General features: G+C 38.1%; 1 protein-coding gene and 1 long non-coding RNA gene across 2 annotated transcripts; one reads left to right on the top strand and one right to left on the bottom strand.

Annotated features, from left to right (window-relative positions):
- Positions 1 to 83: 83 nt before the first annotated feature.
- TMEM184C (transmembrane protein 184C) lies at positions 84 to 18029 on the bottom strand. Its single transcript, XM_004040470.4, has 10 exons — positions 17280 to 18029; positions 11392 to 11522; positions 11258 to 11294; positions 10344 to 10549; positions 6863 to 6937; positions 5593 to 5686; positions 3785 to 3897; positions 2269 to 2368; positions 1367 to 1538; positions 84 to 1134 (listed from the first exon to the last, which is right to left on the bottom strand). Exons 1-10 carry the CDS (start codon positions 17400 to 17402, stop codon positions 869 to 871), a joined length of 1317 nt encoding a protein of 438 aa, XP_004040518.2. The 5' UTR covers positions 17403 to 18029; the 3' UTR covers positions 84 to 868.
- On the top strand, positions 2988 to 9493 carry LOC134758365 (uncharacterized). The gene is made up of 2 exons (XR_010133522.1): positions 2988 to 3200; positions 9247 to 9493. It is a non-coding gene; the product is annotated as an uncharacterized lncRNA (long non-coding RNA).
- Positions 18030 to 18813: the final 784 nt, after the last annotated feature.

Raw genomic sequence — 18813 nt, 5'->3', positions numbered from 1 at the left:
TGTGCCTCTAATCAAGAAATTTTTGTTAAAATATTAAGGGTTTTTAATGTTTAAAGAATGAGACATAAAAAAGTTGCAGAAAATAAATGATAAATTCTTATTTATTGAAAGACATTCAGTTGAGGAATAGGGATATAACTGTTTGTTAGGTAAGCTTATATGGCACATGATTAAGTTCCACTAATTTGTATTTCTGCATTATGCTTTCTGATAATTCCGGAGCATTATACTCATGCAGCAGTGGTAGGAAGTACTGATGTTTTTTTAAAAAATGTCCATTCTTGGCCAGGCGCAGTGGCTCACGCCTATAATTCCAGCACTTTGGGAGGCTGAGGTGGGCGGATCACGAGGTCAGATCAAGACCATCCTGGCTAACACGGTGAGACCCTGTCTCTACTAAAAAAAAAAAAAAAATTAGCTGGGCATGGTGGCAGGTGCCTGTAGTCCCAGCTACTCGGGAGGCTGAGGCAGGAGAATGGCGTGAACTTGGGAGGCAGAGCTTGCAGTGAGCCGAGATTGCGCCACTGCACTCCAGCCTGGGTGACAGAGGAAGACTCTGTCTCAAAAAAAAAGAGTCCATCCTCTTGATAAAGCTGTGTAACATCAGGAAGATTTAGTTGGGGTCATTGTCTACCATTTGAGTATGTGATACCCTAATGTTAAGAAATCAAGTCTAAGTCTAGGAAATTTAGACCAATTATTTTTGATATACAAAACTTACATATATAAATGTAGTAGTTGTACCTGGCTTTCAGCTATTTTTGTGTTGACATTTTCCATCATTTATGGTCTGTCCCAAGCACAAAATCCATGGGATACCAGGTAATGATATAATGTAGTAGTTGCACAGTTTGCTTTTCCACACTGTTCAGGAATCCACGGATTTATCTGAAGGTTCTTTTTTCTCTCCTATAGTATCACTAAGGATTTCATCAGATATGTTAGCTGTGGTAGGTGTAGTCTGGGGAGTCACAGTGTGTCCAAACCCTTGGTAGTGACCCATGGGTGAAGGTGGCATAGAAGAAGCAATGGAAATTGCATCTTGTGATGATGATGATAATAAACTTGTATGTTCATTTTGATCTTGATCCTCGGGAAACAATTTTTTCCTGGGATGTCCCCTGACTGTCCGTCCTTTAATATAAAGTTTTCTGTTAGTCAAAAGTTATTTTTACCATTATAAACTTACCATTCTAAAAATAAGCTCCCCACTTCCCCTTCTCCCACTCCCCAAAGTTGATGAGCCTGCACTGTGGTACTGCTTTAAAGTCTTTTTTCATCTCTAAATAGATAATAAATTGCCCTAGTAGGAGAAATTCAATATCCTACCCAAGCTATTTGGTTGAATTAAATAGCTGGTACTTACCAACATGCCTTACTTGTTCAGAAATATCATCTCTAATATCTGAGACATCCCACATGGCAAGAAAGGAATCAAAGCATGAGCCCTCTTCTGCTTCTTGGACATATGGTTTATATGAGAATGTGTAATGATGAGCAATGGCAGCGAGGAACATCTCAATACAGATAATAAAATCCTATGAGAACAACAATAAGATAACAGCCACCTTTGGATTTAAATCTAGTTTTGTAGAGTGCTTTCTCTACTTGCTTTTCAAAAGTGCTAAGATAAACTCATTTTTCCATTTTCTAAAATAATTATTTTTGACCCCTTCAAAAAAAGACAAAATGCTAAAATGTGAATCTATTTTGCACTTCCTCAAGTAGCAGCCTTGAACTCCTGCATTCAAGCAATCCTCCCACTTCAGCCTCCCAAGTAACTAGGAGTATAGGCATGTGCTGTCATGCCTGGCTAAGTATTTTATTTTTTAGTTTTTTGTAGAGATGAGGTCTCTCTTTGTTGCCCAGGCTGATCTTGAATGCCTGGTCCAGTGATCCCCCAACGTTGGCCTTACAAAGTGCTAGGATTACAGGCGTGAGTCACTGCACCAGGCCAGCCTCAAGTATTTCTTAGCAAAGTACATTTCATTCTCAATCACATCAAGTATATTGCATTCCACCACCCAAGGACTACAAGGAGAAATGTGGAAAGAGAACTGGACTTAGGAATAACGAAATCCAGGTTTTATTCATGGATCTGCTACAAATTAGTAATTATGGCCAATTTCTCTAGGGTTCCCCTGTTTTCTCACCTGTAAAGTGAGGATAATAGCCCCATACCCTGTGTGTTGTCAGGTTTAGTGGAGATATGTAAAAATGCTTAACAAATAGTAAAGTTCTATTGAATTCAGAGATGGCACTACTTACCTGGAGTCCGGTGGCCACAGCTTCTACAGTTTGCCATTCCCACGTATGCTTTTCAGAAATAACGCCAACTTTTACCAACAAAGCAATAACTACTGCTTGCCTATATGTTAGGAAAAGGTAAACGCCAAATCTATATCAAGCATAAAATGAGCAGTAGTTTTAAAAATGTGCCATTAAAAAAAAATCCAGTGCAACCTGTGTACCACCACCACCCTGCCTTTACAGCATATTGCTGAAGAAACTATGTTAAATATATTAACTTGCTTTACAAATTCATTTTTCTAGTAGTTTTGTCTCAAGATAGGGAGTCAAGCTGAGCATTTCAAGCAAATCTAGAGATAATGGCCCCAGGTAAAATTTAAACAGCAAATAATGAAATGGACATGCTTTCATAGTTGTATATGTAAGAATATTCACTTCATGTTTCTTATAATGGTAAAAAAATTAGGAACAACCTGAATATCAAAAGGAGATTAGTAAAAAGTTATATCCACATAACAGAATACTAAGCAAAAAAACAAAACAAAACAAAAAAAACTCATAAAAATCACCCCCCCCACCAAAACAAAATAATATTTCTGTTTACTGACAAAGAACTGACTGTATCTACAATATACTACTGAACACATTGTCGAATTCCACAAATTTTTATAGTATGAAACTTTCTCTGGAGTTTTATATGTGACGCAGGTTTACCAAGATGTTAATCATTCTTTTCTGGGTGGTGGGATTTCAGGGATTTTTCTTTTTCCCTTTTTGTATTATTTCTAGCTCGTTAAATTTGGTATATTTGTTTCTAGGACCCCTATTACCCACCTCTTTACTAAATTCTTTTTTTTTTTTTTTTTTGAGACAGAGTTTCACTCTGGTGCCCAGGCTGGAGTGCAGTGGCATGATTTTGGCTTACCGCAACCTCTGCCTTCCGGGTTCAGGTAATTCTCCTGCCTTCCCTGCCAAGTAGCTTGGATTACAGGTGCCTGCTACCATGCCTGGCTGATTTTTGTATTTTTAGTAGAGACTAGCCATGTTGGCCAGGCTAGTCTGGAACTCCCAACCTCAGGTGATCCACCTGTCTTGGCCTCCCAAAGTGCTGGGATTACAGGCGTGAGCCACTGTGCCCGGCCCTCTTTACTATATTGAATTATGTATAGTTTTACCTTCTGTTTTAAAAAGATTTACTGATTATTTTCCCATATAATTAAATATTCTACATCATGCTTTCTTCCAAACTCCATAGTATTCTATTATATGACAGGGCCATGATTTATTTTAATAATTATTCTAGTATTGACATATTTAGGTTGTCTCAAACTATTTTCTTCATATAAATGTTACAGCGACCATCTAATTATTTCTTTTGAAAATCGTAGAAGGGCTAAAAAGATGAACTTTTTAAAAGATAAGTAGAGACATTTTAATCTATCTTCCACATTAAGACTGTTTAAAAATCCTCCTTAATCAATGGTTTTTACTGCCCTTAAAAAAATGAGAACATTTAAAAAAAAGTAACACTTACCAAAAAGAAACAAAAACCACCAGCTTTACACAAAGAAATTTGCCAACAGGTTGGATTGGTCTCAGTTCTTCTTTTAGTACTTTATAAAAGAGCAGGAGACAATACATGGCAAACTAGAAACAAGATTAACATTTAAACTTGTTCAGTAATAGATATGGTAATAGAAATATTAAAGTTACATACCAGAGACCTGGTACAGAGTAATGTTTCAGGCAAACTTTTTTAGGCTTTATTATTCTATTTTTAGATTAACAAGCTTTCATAGTTTACTATAGATGAATATATACTACATACAACATCTTCCGTAAAAATGTTTTTAAGTGTTCACTTCCTGGGTTCCATAAAGTGAACAATAAACAAATGATTGACATAAATGGAAGAAATGGCTCTTGTTCAGCCAAAATAAAAAAAACCATCTGTAACGGCTTTTGAACATAAATGACCACTCATTTTATGAGGCTTTAGCTTATTACCTAGTCTATCCTATGTAACTAAAGTAACCCATTAAACAAGTACAATTTCAATAAAATTGTGACTATGAAATCTGAATGTAAAGAATCAAACAGTTTTTCCTGAGAGCAGTGTATTAGTTCAGCTAGATTTATTTTTTAAAATGAACGACTTACTAACTTTTTAGAAATATGTAATAACCTAGTGTAGTGCTGAATAACAATAAACATTTTCCTGAAAGTTCACTTTTCCCTATTAAAATCATATAAAATGCGAATTCAAAGTATTTTAGAATATGAAACCAGTAAAGAAAGAAAGAATAAAGTGATTCATGGTGTCCAATCATCCTTTTTACACATAAGCCAGTTTTTAAATAACTGTCATGAACTAATTATAAAATTTTATTGCCTAATGTTTTTTCCACTTAAAATACATAACTTCTATATGTTTCATCAGGCTTATTTTTAGTAACTGCCTAATATTTTGGCCAATGGAAAGACCACAGTGCATTCAACTAGTCCCTAACATTGGGTTTTGGATTGCTTTCAGCCTTTTGTTATTTACAAGTAATAGGCTTTATATACAAAGATACTTTAGGCAAACATACTTTTGAACACTTCTTTAGAATACATTCCCAGAAACAGAATTACTGGTTCCAAAGAGGATGAACATGTGAGAAAACTTTAGCTACATGGACATTTAATTTTTATTATAAAGCTCTAATACCAACCATGCATACCACTTCATCTAAATTATCTTGCTGACAGCATTAGTCAAAGAATTTAAATAAAATGCACATTTTTTTAAGCTTGTAAGATCAAATAGGACATTACATCATAGGTCTTTGGAACATTACAGTTTCTAAGAACATCATCCATTTTTTTAAACTTGGCATTCTCAATTTTCCTTTAACTTCAAATATATGATAACAGAGAATTTTATTCTCACATTTTTATTCAAACCGTGTACCATCAAATACCAATTTGATAATTTCTCTTCTGAATATGTTCAGTATATGTGGGCGTGTGTGTGTATTTTTTTTTTATGTAGCACTGTGCTTTTATTTATGACATACTCATACAGCTATGCAATGAGCAACAGAAATAAATGAACAAACATGGTCAACATGTGAGGGTATAAGTTGCCAAATAATAAACAAAGATGTTATTATATCTTTATATATGTATTAAGATATATATTAAATTTTTTTCAAGTCTTTCTATAAATTAAATTTCAGATTTAATTTATAGGAAGATTAAAAAGAAGCAAGCCTTATCCTAAGAAGAAACTTTGTCTAAAGAAATTTAGTTATAGATACGAATTTAGTACATTTTAAGAAAAGTGAACATTTTACTTACCAACTGTGACATGTTGTTTATTATAACCAAATAAGTCCAAGCATTTGAAAAGCTAAAGTTCCCTTCGTCATATATACCAAGCAGCTCACAGATTCTAAAAATAGTAAAAATGAGATATCTCTATGATTAACTAAATCAAAATAGTACTTCAAAATACAGCAATAGCAATACTTAAATTTAGAAGTCAGTTTATTTGAGATCTCACTGACAATCACTTGACTTTGGACATAGAGAATTTAGAAGTCAGTTTATTTGAGAGATCCATTGACAATCACTTGACTTTGGATCTAGAGGTGGTTCAAAAATGAAAAGAAACCCATTTTTTTCTAGAAATGTTACTATATTCCTTCAACTTGAAGGAAATCCCAAATAAGACACATAACACTTAACTAGAAAGTGTACTAAATTTAAAAAAACCAACTATGCTGTCTAATTTTGGGAAAGCTTGATTGTTAAACATAATATAATGCAGGTGTATATAACTGTAGTTGTTAATTTTTTCCCCTCAATTGTCTTGGAGGTAAATTTTATGAAGACCTAGATCCCCTCAAGTAAGTATTACCATCAGTATTGTTATAATCTTACCCAGTTTCTAAGCTGCAGGGAAATAAAGCATGCCTTCATAATTAAATGGCTAAATAATTGCTAGCTCAGAGGCAGAATAAAGAATTCTTTCACCAGTCTTTCTTTCCACTTTTCCTCTGTGAGCATGCAAAATGTTAGTAACAACTAGGAGATAAAACATGTAATCTATTGGCATTAAAGTATTTGATGTTCTTGAATTTTTAGGGAATAGTTTTGCCAGGTAGCTTAATGATACCCCATTTTACCTCAATTCTAAGCCTTGATAGAATGTATTAAAAGAGAATATGGCTTCTTTCTTAGAATACTTCTAATATATTCTAAATTAACTATGTAGAAAATAAAACTGTAATTAACCTAAAGTAGCATACTTTAACTTCATGCAACAGGGTTTCTGTAAAGCTATGTATTTGAAAAAGAAAGTATTTTTTTTTTTTCAAAGTGCTTTACAGCAAGCTAGCTCTAGAGAGGATGTAAATACTTAGAAGACCCCTGTGGTGATTCTTTGCCTATAAATGGTCATGTTATTTATTTTAATAGAGTGAGTTTCTATATAGTGTTTTTTTTTTTACAACAGACTAGACCTGCATTATAAATAAGCACATTAACACTATGTTTTCTACTTAGTTGTTCCCACATAAGATCACAAGGATGAAAAAAAAAGTTCATATAAAATCTGAGTACTTACAAAGCAACGATGGTGGTGAAAGGTCTGACAACTGTGTACTGTAATACACCTAGTTTGCACCTAAACAGCAATACTCTGCAAAAGAAAAAGAACTTAGAATTTCAACTACTCATTTAAATAGCATCAGATTTTCCCCAAAGCCTCCAAATTAAAATCACTTTGATGAATGATACCATATTTACAGTTAATTCTTTCAATGTAGTCATCCTTAATAGCAGTGGCAGAAGAATGTGGATGGCAGGAAACAAATTATCTAAATACTTTTTTTATTTTTTGAGATATAGGATCTTATTCTGTTGCCCAGGGTGGAGTGCAGTGGTGTGAACATGGCTTACTGCAGCCTTGACCTTCTGTGCTCAAGTGATCCTCCCACCTCAGCCTCCTGAGTAGCTGGAACTATATCTGCATACCACCACACCTGGCTAATTTATTTTCTGTAGACATGGGGTCTCACTATGTTGCCCAGGCTACTCTTGACCTCCTGGGCTCAAGTGATCCTCCCACCTCAGCCTCCTGAGTAGCTGGAACTGTATCTGCATACCACCACACCTGGCTAATTTATTTTCTGTAGACATGGGGTCTCACTATGTTGCCCAGGCTACTCTTGACCTCCTGGGCTCAAGTGATCCTCCCACCTCAGCCTCCTGAGTAGCTGGAACTATATCTGCATACCACCACACCTGGCTAATTTATTTTCTATAGACATGGGAGTCTCACTATGTTGCCCAGGCTACTCTTGACCTCCTGGGCTCAAGTGATCCTCCTGAGTAGCTGGGACTGTAGGTGTGTGCCCCCACCTCAGCCTCCTGAGTAGCTGGGACTGTAGGTGTGTGCCCCCACACCCAGCTATTTTTAAATTTTCTGTAGAGATGTGGTTTCACTGTGTTGCCCAGGCTAGTCTCAAACTCCTGGGCTCAAGCCATCCTCACGCCTGTAATCCCAGCACTGTGGGAGGCCGAGGCAGGTAGATCACTTGAGAACAGCCTGGGCAACATGGCAAAACTCTGTCTCTATAAAAAAAAATAACAAAATTAGCCGGGCATGATGGCATACGCCTGTAATCCCAGCTACTTGGGAGGCTGAGTCATGAGAATTGCTTGAATATGGGAGGTGGAGGTTGCAATGAGCTGAGATCACGCCACTGTATTCTAGCCTGGGTGACAGAGCAAGACCATCTCAAAAAAAAAAAACACAGTAATCTTTGAAAATGAAATTTAGATACCGGTTCTCTGCATAATATCCTATAAATCGTTTCTCATTTGACAAAGACTCTCATTTAGACAAACTTTAGACAAGCCTCTGATGCCTCTTTTCAACTTGGCTTCATCCTTGGGCCTTGTCCTTGTCCTGTGTCAGTCAATCTAAAAGAATCTTGCTAAGTCATTCCCCAGCCCCCTTTGATATCTGATCACCTTTGACATCCGATCAAATTCTTCAGCACCCACCTTGGATGACTAAGGCCTTGGCCTGCCTTTAGCAAGAATTCTGTTCAGTTTAGTGAGAATCCTCCTAGCCCTGATGTCCCCTCTTCATAATTCTGCATTCGCTGACCCCCTCAACATGCTCTAGCTATAAATGCCCATTTGTCCTTGTTGCCTTCAGAGTTGAGTATAATCTGTCTCCCTTGATAACCAATCTATATTAATTTGTCATTACTATTCTCTCATGGCCTCCTGTCCTTCTTCCTTCATTGCATTTCCTGAAATAACTAACTATATTTTTGTGTCTTAATTCCTAACTCTCCTAACCAAACTAAGTTCCATGAGGTCTATGTCTGTTCTGTGCACTAAGGTATTTCTTTATACTAGCACGTACTTGGTGCTCAACATATATTTGTCAAATGAACACATTAGTAGCTTATTATTTTAAAAAGCCAGGTAGCTCCCTGTCATTTCAAGGGTGTAAATAGAGACAAAATTTGTCAGGACGTTGTACAAATGGTCCTGTACTGCATAGGAGGCAATGCACCCATTCTTATGTTGTATGTCTACACTGATCACTCTACCTCCATTTACCTTGGCTTGTAACTTCCACCTTATTCCTCATTTATTAGTGAAACTGCCTTTGCAAAATTATGACTGAGACAGTGAAAGAGATAACTTAAACTGACTCCATCTTGTGTCTAACCTCCAAGCTGTCCTTGTTCATTCCTGGGCGTAGGCTGAACTAACTTTGAGAGAAACTTAGTTTATAGTTTCTCCCAAAGCTATAGAAATAGCCCTGCCCCAAAGCAAACCTCCTTGCCTGGGGACTAGATTGCCTTTGTAGGACTAACATTAGCCATAAGATTAGAAATTATGGTTTAGGAGTCATGCAGCTGGAGGCTACAAGATTCTGGCCCTCCCTAAACTGCTCCTAAGATCAGTGCTTGTGATATTTTGCAGACCCTGCATTTGTTGGATCAGCTGGCACCACCCAGATCAATAAACTGGCTCATCTCACCTTGTGGCCCCCACCCAGGAACTGACTCAGTACAAGTGGACAGCTTTGACTCCCTATGATTTCACCTCTCTCCAATCAGCACTCATGGCTCACTGGCTTCCCCCTACCCAGCAAATTATCCTTAAAACTCTGCTCCCCGAATGCCTACGGAGACTGATTTGAGTAATAATAAAACTCCTGTCTCCTGCACAGCTGGCTCTGTCTGAATTACTCTTTATCTTTTGCAATTCCCGTCTTGATGAATCGGTTCTGTCTAGGTGGCTGGCAAAGTGAACCCTTTGGGCGGTTGCATTAGTGGACATGTCCTATTGATTTTTCAGTTGCATTCTCTTATTGCCTTTCTTTTCTATTCCAATCTCATCCCCCTTTTCAGTTTTATTTCCCAAATAGATTATTATAAACTCCTAATTTATTTCTCCATCTCTGGAATCTTCTTCCCTCCAATTCATCCTTTATGATATTGCAAAATTAATCTTTCTAAAACACTGTTTCCAAATGTTGGCTTGCTGAAAAATACCAAGTGGTTCATTTGTATAATAAATGCAATTGTAAACTCAATTTATTTTTCAAAATGAAATGACATAAGTTTTAATGTCCTACATGAACATATAATAAGGCAAGCTGATGTATTATGTTACCAAACACTGTTACTTATTGCTCCTACTTCATATCATATGCGGTTCTACAACCTACATTATCTTGTATTTGTCTTTTAACTAGCTGTGTGTTCTTAAATAAAATCTGCAGACCTTGGTTCTCAACTGCAAAAGCATATTGATTAAATGATTACTGTTTTTACCTTCAATACTTTAATTTTTGGATTTGGGATTAATAATGTAAAAAAGACTAACATATATGTGGGATTACAAAACTGTTTTGTTAGCCTTCAAACAACTATGAACTGCATCAGGAACTGTCTTATACTTATTGTTCTGCTATTAATACTTAATGCACTGCCTTGTAAAGAGCTGATTGCTACTTAAAAACTCTGCTTAAATGAAAAACCAAAACATAAAAGAATTAAACCAAACATACTTACTCTCCCATAGCCCATGGTGGACAGCAACATAAAGGAGGGAAATGTTTCTGCTGATCTTTGGCTTCAAGGATTAATACCAGATTTGGATACCGGTTAGTTAGATAATTGGTAAGGAATCCCATAAAGTTGTAAATTACATAAGCTTCATAGCATTCTCTGCAGGTATCCACATATATTGCAATTCCGGGATATTTCAAAGCTATCCACTATGAAAAAGCACAGATGTTAAAGATAGTTGCAGCTAAGATAAAATGAATCACCACTCCATTCATGGTACTCACAATAAGCTAATTTTTATGCTTGAGATGTCTTGTCATATACTTAACATGGGACTCTCTAAAATTTATCATTATGAGGGCTATCAATCTGTGAAATGAATGTTTAAAAGCAATAAACATCTTAGATATTGGTAAACAAAAACAAGTGTTTGAGAGGTAAATAATGAATAAAGAGAGAAGCTAAAGTAAGTACTTGTGTTCTTAAATCTGAAGTTTTTCTTAATATGATCATAGATAATGCTGCTAAAGATATTTCCTTTAATAGTTACTCATATTAGAAGCAGTCATCTACAACAATTTCATGTGTATCCATTGGGGAAGGTTTTTAAATTTTTGATTCAAATAAAAGACGTAATAAATAAAAAGTAGTAATATAATTTAAAATATTACATTCTTTAACAATCTGAAAGTTTAAAAGAAAGCAAACAGCTATAGATTTTTAAACATTTATAATATCACATTTTACATTTTTAATTATACTTTATATTCTCTATCATTAGAAACCAGTGAACCTTTTTACTTATTAATCTGACTCCTTGTCAATAACATACTTTCATTATCTTAAGCATTCTGTAATTATAGTTAGTATCATCAAACAAGTTCTTAGTTAATGAGATAAAAATGAAACATACTTACACTATCTAAACTGTAAATAGGTACCATCCAAAGAATCCTATTGGAAAAGGAAAACAGAAATTTAAAACATTTTATGTCATATTTATGAAATAAGCCAACACAACAGTAGTGGAATCAAAATTATTAAGACGTACCTTATTATTGGTTTTTGTAGTTCAGGTTGTGTATAATGCACTAAGTGTTGCAATATCACCCACAGTGATATAGGAATAGTCAACAGCAAAAAGATTCCAGCAATAAACCAAGCCTTGGTGTGTATTCCAACCTTAGGAAACAAAATAACATGTTAGTATAAATTCTGATATTAAAACGAGCTTGGCCAGGCTCAGTGCCTTGTGCCTATAATCCTAGCACTTGGGGAGGCCGAGGTGGGAGGATCGCTTGAGGCCAGGAGTTTGAAACCAGCCTGGGCCTACAAAGTGAGACCCCGTCACTACAAAAAAAAAAAAAAAAAATTAAAAAATTGAAAAAAATTTGCGGGGGAGGAGGGACTTTTATATTAACTTGTAATCTTGCCTTGAAGAGTATGAATCTTTTTTTTTTTTTTAAGGGGAAAAGGTGGGCATTTATTTTTGATGCTTGAAGGGTTGAGCAGTTTACAATTAAAATAGAACTAAGGTCTACAACCTTAAGTATCACTGTTTCTTTTCTTTTTCTTTTTTTTTTTTTTGAGACAGTTTTGCTCTGTTGCCCAGGCTAGAGTACAGTGGCGCGATCTTGGCTCACTGCAACCTCTGCCTCCGGGGTTCAAGCGATTCTCCTGCCTCAGCCTCCCAAATAGCTGGGATTACACACCCAGCTAATTTTTTTGTATTTTTAGTAGAGACGGGGTTTCGCCCTGTTGGCCAGCCTGGTCTGGAACTCCTGACTTCAAGTGATCTGTCCGCCTCGGCCTCCTGAAGTGCTGGGATTACAGGCATGAGCCACCGTGCACGGCCCAGTTTCACTGTTTGAACAGGACTTTTTCTTCCTCTACCAGGGGCCAAAGATAAAAGAGGTAGAAAACAAAAGTATGGAGAACAAATGCATTTTTACAACAACAAATTTCCACATTAAAATGTATAGAAAGCTTGAAAAGGGCTGAGTGAGGTGGCTCATGATTGCTTGAGCCCAGGGGTTCCATCCAGACCAGCCTGAGCAACATGGCGAGATGCCATCTCTACAAAAAATAAATTAGCGAGGCGTGGAAGCATGTGCCTGTAGTCCTACCTACTGGGAAGACTGAGGTGGGAGATCTGCTTGAGCCCAGGAGGTCAAGGCTACAGTGAGCCATGATTTGTGCCACCATACTCCACCCTGGGCAACAGAGTGAGACCCTGTCTCAAAAACAAAAACAAACCAAAAGCTAATACAAAGTCTTACTGATTGTGGGGGCGTTAATCAAACAGTAAATGAAAAGCAAATATATGGAGGTGAAGACACTAAAAGGAATGTCTGAGCACTCATATTACAGGGCTTTTTGCTTTTATCCATTTCATTTAAAATTGAGTACAGTAGTCCCCACTTATATGTGGGGATTAGGTTCCAAGACCCCCAGTGAATGCCTAAAACTGTAGATAGTCCCAAATCCTATATGCATATACTATGTTTTTTCCTATACATATATACTTATGATAAAGTTTAATTCATAAATTGGACACACAGTGGTTAACAAGAAAATAGAACAATTATATATTGTAATAAGTTATTTAAAACTTATAAATGACTTATTTCTGAAATTTTCCATTTAATATTTTCAGACCATGGTGGACAACAGGTTACTGAAACCAAGGGAAGTGAAATTTCAGTGATGATCTAAGAAAATAATAATAGGATAAGCATATTCTAGATCTCCTTTTATAAAGTGATCGTTAAGAATGGTACTGCGGCCAGGCGCGGTGGCTCATGCCTGTAATCCCAACACTTTGTGAGGCTGAGGAGGGCAGATGGTTTGAGTCCAATAGTGTGAGACCAGTGTGGGCAACGTGGCAAAACTCCATCTCTACAAAAAATACAAAAAATTAGCCGGGTGCCAGAGGATCACTTGAGCCCAGAAGGTCAAAGCTGCAGTAAGCCATGACCGCGCCACTGCACTCCAGCCTGGGTGACAGAGCGAGACCCTGGCTCAAAAAAAAAAAAAGAAAGAAAAAAAGAAAAAAAAGTATTGCCAAGTAATTGCTTATTTTGATTGCTTTAGTTCCAAAAACTAGAACTTGGTGGTACACTTAAGAGAAAAATGATGTGCTTGTGACTAATGAAGGTCAAGTGTCCTCAGTGTGCTATAAAGAAGAAAGTTGTTTTTGTTTTTTAAACAATCATAAAACAAGTGACTAGAGACTTGGTCACTGCAGGCCAAATTTTAAAATCCTGTACCACATAGTATCATTTTTACAGTGCAAGTGGTAATTTAGTTTCAGAAAAACATCATCTCTCCACATTAATGTCATTAATTTTAATTATTGGTTTTACAGTTGTTTTGATTTTTGAGCTATATAAAAGTTACATGCACAAGAAATTTAACCTATTTTATGTGTGTATATATTTGAGTAACATTGTAATAGAATAACAACACTAGCTATCTGCAGAAATTATCAATTTTTTAATGTTATGTTTACCTCTAAATAATTTATTCAAATTTGAGACACATTGATATAGATACCAGTAATATTATTCTTAATCTTTATCAGCCATGAGTTGAGTTTTTGGGCTCACCAAATGAGGAGGAGATAAACAGATTTTTTTTCTAGGGTAACTTGAGGAAAGAAGAGAGGAAAGAAAAAACCCTTAAAGACAAGCATCCAAGAATAAGTTAACTCTCCCTCAGCAAAATGCTTCAAAACAGAGAGTGGAGATGAATAGGAGAGAGTGCTTTCTGGGCCAGGTCTTCCTGAGGGGAGAGAGTAGAACTGACCTAAGGGCATGAGGTAAATGTGCTGAGGTTAAAAAAAAAAGTGTGCTGAGGTAAAAAGACTAGAGCAGCATGCACATTCACTTCAGGTATACATGGTCAGCCAAGTGAGTGGGAAAAATAGTTTAAACAGTGCAGATGGTCACCCTACCATTCCAATAAATGGGTATATGCCCCACCATGGGCATGGGATGAGCTTCGAGAACTGTGAGAAAATAAATTTCTGTAGTTTAAGCCACTCAGGCTATGGTATTTTCTCACGGCAGCCTGGGGACAACAAGATAAACTCTCACATTTGTATCTGCAGCTCAAATCTTTCTGAGCATTAGATGTGCATATCCAACAGCATATCTGACATGCCTATTGAATGTCTCTTATTAAACTAAATGTCCATAACAGAACTCAATTTCTCTCAAACCTGTTCCTAACCCTCAATTTTCTATCTCAGTAACTAGCACCACCATTTACACAATTGTTCAAACAAAAAACTTCAGAATCATCTTTGATTTGTTCCTTTCTCTCACTGCTTCTCCTCTGGAATCCAATCTTCCTGCTAAGTCTTGTTTGCTCACTTCTAAGGATACTTACAATTCAGTTTTCCATTTCCACTCCTGCTATCCTTACCGGGGCCATAAACCATCATAGCCCAGGCACCCACCACCTCTCACTACCATAAAGAGCTTTCTAACTTCCCTTCACTTCTGCTTTATTTTCCATAGTTGGTAGAGTGGTCTTTTGAAGTTATGCAATTAGACTGCCCTGCATGGTAACTTCTCAGATCTTTTCTGGTTTCCTCCACAGCATTTTATACAATTTTATTGATTTGTTTTTGTTGGTCCCTTTTGTCTCCACCACTAAGTTCTATGGAGGTAAGTGTTCTCTCATATAGTATACAAAGCCTGATTCATCACTGGGACTCAGTCATTTGGGCAGAAAGAGGGGGAAAGAAAACAAAATAAAATATGTATTGTGGTAGATGGTGGTAAGTCCTATGGAAAAAATAAAGCAGAGAAAGGAATATGAAGAGCTGGGGGGGGAGGAGGGGGGAAGTTGACAATGTTAAATAGAGTAGTCAGGTGACATTTGAGTAAAGACCTGAAGAACATAAAGGAATCAGAATAATATCTACGGAAAGGAGATTCTGTGAAGGAGAAACTTCGTGCAAAGGTTCAAGGAGGGAGCATGCCTGGGATTTTTGAGCAAAGCCGTGCAGTGGAAGCCTAGGACTTGAGGAGAAAAAGTCAGAGGGGGATCAGGTGGGAGTGGTGTCAGATCATGTTGGACCTTGATGGCCACAGTAAGGAATATTGGCCTTTAGGACTAGAAGTGATTTAAGATGACAGACATAATGTGCCAAGTTTTAACTGGTTACTCTGGCTGGTGTGTTGAGAAGAGTCCAAGCAAGACATGTTGAGAACTTGGCTTAGGACAAGTACAGACTGCAGATTCCAATTTTTCTTAAAAGCTAGTGGTACCTAAAAACTACATTTGAAACTAACAACTAAGAGAAGTCTTAAACTGGACTGATATTATGCATATTATTAACCTTTAAAGTGGTTCCTATACCATACTCCACGGAAATATTTCAAAGTAAGAAAATCCCATTTGTATTAAGATGCTTATACCTAAGTTTTTGTAGACAAATTGTGGAAATAACCTAAATATCTAACAAATGGGAAATATTGAATGTAGCAGAATATTACATGGCCATTAAAAATAACTATATGGGCCGGGTGCGGTGGCTCATGCTTGTAATCCCAGCACTTTGGGAAGCCGAGGTGGGTGGATCACAAGGTCAGGAGTCGAGACCAGCCTGGCCAACACCGTGAAACCCCGTCTGTGCTAAAAATACAAAAATTAGTTGTGTGGTGGTGGGCACCTGTAATCCCAGCTACTTGGGAGGCTGAGGAAGGAGAATCGCTTGAACCTGGGAGGCAGAGGTTGCAGGGAGCCAAGATCGCGCCACTGCACTCCAGCCAGGGCGACAGAGCTAGACTCTGTCTCAAAAATAAATAAAAATAAACAACAACAACAACAACAAATAAGTATATGGGGCTGGGTGCGGTGGCTCACACCTGTAATCCCAGCACTCTGGGAGGCCGAGGACAGATCACCTGAGGTCAGGAGTTTGAGACCAGCCCGACCAACATGGAGAAACCCCGTCGCTACTAAAAATACAAAATTAGCCGGGCGTGATGGCGCATGCCTGTAATCTCAGCTACTCGGGAGGCTGAGGCAGGAGAATCGCTTGAACCCGGGAGACGGAGGTTGCGGTGAGCCGAGATCTCGCCATTGCACTCCAGCCTGGGCAACAGGAGCAAAACTCCGTCTCATAAACAAACAAAAAACTATATGGACTATGCTAGTATGGGAAAGTCATCAGAAAATAATTTAGTGTAAATAGAGAACACAAATGTATATTAAATACAGTTTATGTAAAAATCATTTCCACAATAAAGAAGGGCCTAAAATAGTCATGGTCTTATTATAGTTCTTGTAATAGGTGTTCCTCTGTAAAAGTACTTGGTGGGTTTTATTAACTCCGAATTTAAAGTTCATTATATAATATTTATATCTGAGTTATTTACCTTGGGGTTTTCCAGCTTGTAGTACATTACTGATGTCACAATAAGCATATGACATCAAAAAATATATATAAGGGACTTTTTGCAAAACCTTTGTTGGGTAAGAGCTAATTTCCACAGTAAAAACAGACACCAAAGTTAAAACAACTAGAACGCTTTGATTCAGGAAGCTAGTTAAAAGCTAATTAAATTCAATACATGGTTTTCAAGGTAGTTTATTTGACCTAGTTTCGTCCAATGTCTGAACAGATCAGATTTCAGCAATAAAATTACCTTACTTTCAGGGAACTTATGAATACTTGCAAAACAGTGCCCTTCTAAGCAGCTATATTAATATATTCTATTTTCTCGACCCGGTCCCACCTCCACCTGTAGCATGACTTGAAGAACCGTGAACAAGAAATTAGACAGGTTTATATCCTAAGAGTAGGCTCGTTTACATTAGATGGTTTTCAGGACTGTCAGGGCAGAAATGGGGGAAGGGTGTCTCTTTCCCAACCATAGATGGGTAGAAGAAAGTGTAGAGGCTGATGGTGCAGAACCCTCTTACCTCCAGTTTCTGTAATTCCCACACGCATAGGGGAACCGCAACCACTATTGACACCAGGTAGATGACCGCTACTAAAGGTCGAATCCACTGTCTCCAGTTTCTCCAGGTACAAGTGCAAGGCATGTTTTCGCACAAATCAGATCCGGTTAGAAAGGGAAAAGATCTCGAAAAGATTGTAATGGGGAGCCCTGTTCTCTGGCTGTTTTGTCAACTCGCATACTACGGAGAAAAAGCTGTCGGGCGACTTTACGAACAGCTCGAGCCGCCTCCTGGACCGGCGCTATGTCTTCTGCTGCTGCTCCTGCAAATGTAGCGGCTCAGGGTGCTATTGGCGAGCAGTGCAGGCAACATCCTTTCTTCCCCACCCCGCATCTACCCGGTTGTACTGCGGTGGAATCTCAGGCAGAGCCGCTGCCCTCACCTGGGGATCGCCCTGAGCTCTGCCTGTACCATGGCTTCCAGGAGAGCAGCACCGACCAGGAACCGGCCTCTAGGGACCCTGCACACTCCGGTTCTGTCTCGCAGCTGCCTGCCCACTCGCTCTTTTCTTTGGGGATCGAGCTTCCTACCTCCCGCACTGGCAGGCGTCTCGTCACCCGATTCCGCTAGTAGGTAAGGCCCCAAGATCTCCTCATTCTTTCGCACGGGACCTCCCCTACAGCGGAACCCAAGGCCAAACCAAGACTTTCAGCTCTTTTCCGCTTCCGCCCCTGCTGTCTGAGGCAGGTGATTCGTCGTCAGAGCCAAACTGGGCCCGCCCCATCCGCCTCACTTTGCGCTCTCTGATTGGTCAGCTGTGGGGGCGGGGCTGCAGGATTGCGTACTGGGGTTAGAAAGAAGAGCAGGTGCGTGGAAGTGGGTGGAATTGCTGCAGATGGTCCAGCGGGCTATTGCAAGGATTCTGGAAGCTGCGGGAATTATTTGAGGACACTTGAAGCACACCTGCTACATTCTTCTGCTGGCGTTATTCCAGTTTAAAGAAAGCTTGAGTAAGGGGCGGTTACTTCAGAGTTGGACTGGAAGAGAGAAGGCCCATCTCTACACAAAACATCCCCTATTCAATATAGAGTGGATACAGAAGCCCGCTGGAGTAAGAAGACAGGGAAGAATGGGAAACCTCCACCTAGTTTTCTGTCAGTTGCTAGAATCTAGGGGCTAGGCCGCTTGGTTATTTCTGGATCCTACAGAAGGATCATTCTAAAGGTAGCTTAATTTTAGAATTAACCGCAAATAGGGAATGTCCCTTCCACATTTGGAACTTGTGTTAAAAATTTGCACTCATTTAAGTTTTAAAAAGTTGACATTCCATCTGACAAAGGAGTTTTATATGCTTAAAGCCTTTAGCTAAACCAATAGAGTAAACAAATATCTACTACTCAATTACATATACAAATGCGTTTTATATTGTAATTGTAATTTTCAGGGGGACAGGCACTGTACTAAGTTCATTACCTACATTATGTAAGTTGTTCTGCACAAAAATTTTGAGAGGTAGGCATTTTTCCACTTTACAGATGAAAAAGTCAAGTGGCTA

Source organism: Gorilla gorilla, chromosome 3, assembly GCF_029281585.2.
Source record: "Gorilla gorilla gorilla isolate KB3781 chromosome 3, NHGRI_mGorGor1-v2.1_pri, whole genome shotgun sequence".
NCBI lineage: Eukaryota > Metazoa > Chordata > Mammalia > Primates > Hominidae > Gorilla > Gorilla gorilla.
Note: the sequence above shows the minus strand (reverse complement) of the source record. Positions and strands in the feature narration are given on the sequence as shown.

Coding starts and splice junctions, on each gene's coding strand:
- TMEM184C (XM_004040470.4), bottom strand. CDS start 17,402: ATGCCTTGCACTTGTACCTGGAGAAACTGGAGACAGTGGATTCGACCT. Junction 10,550..11,257: donor CTATTTACAGTTTAGATAGT/GTAAGTATGTTT, acceptor GCTTTTTCATAG/TGGATAGCTTTGAAATATCC. Junction 6,938..10,343: donor CCACCATGGGCTATGGGAGA/GTAAGTATGTTT, acceptor TTTCTTTTGCAG/AGTATTGCTGTTTAGGTGCA.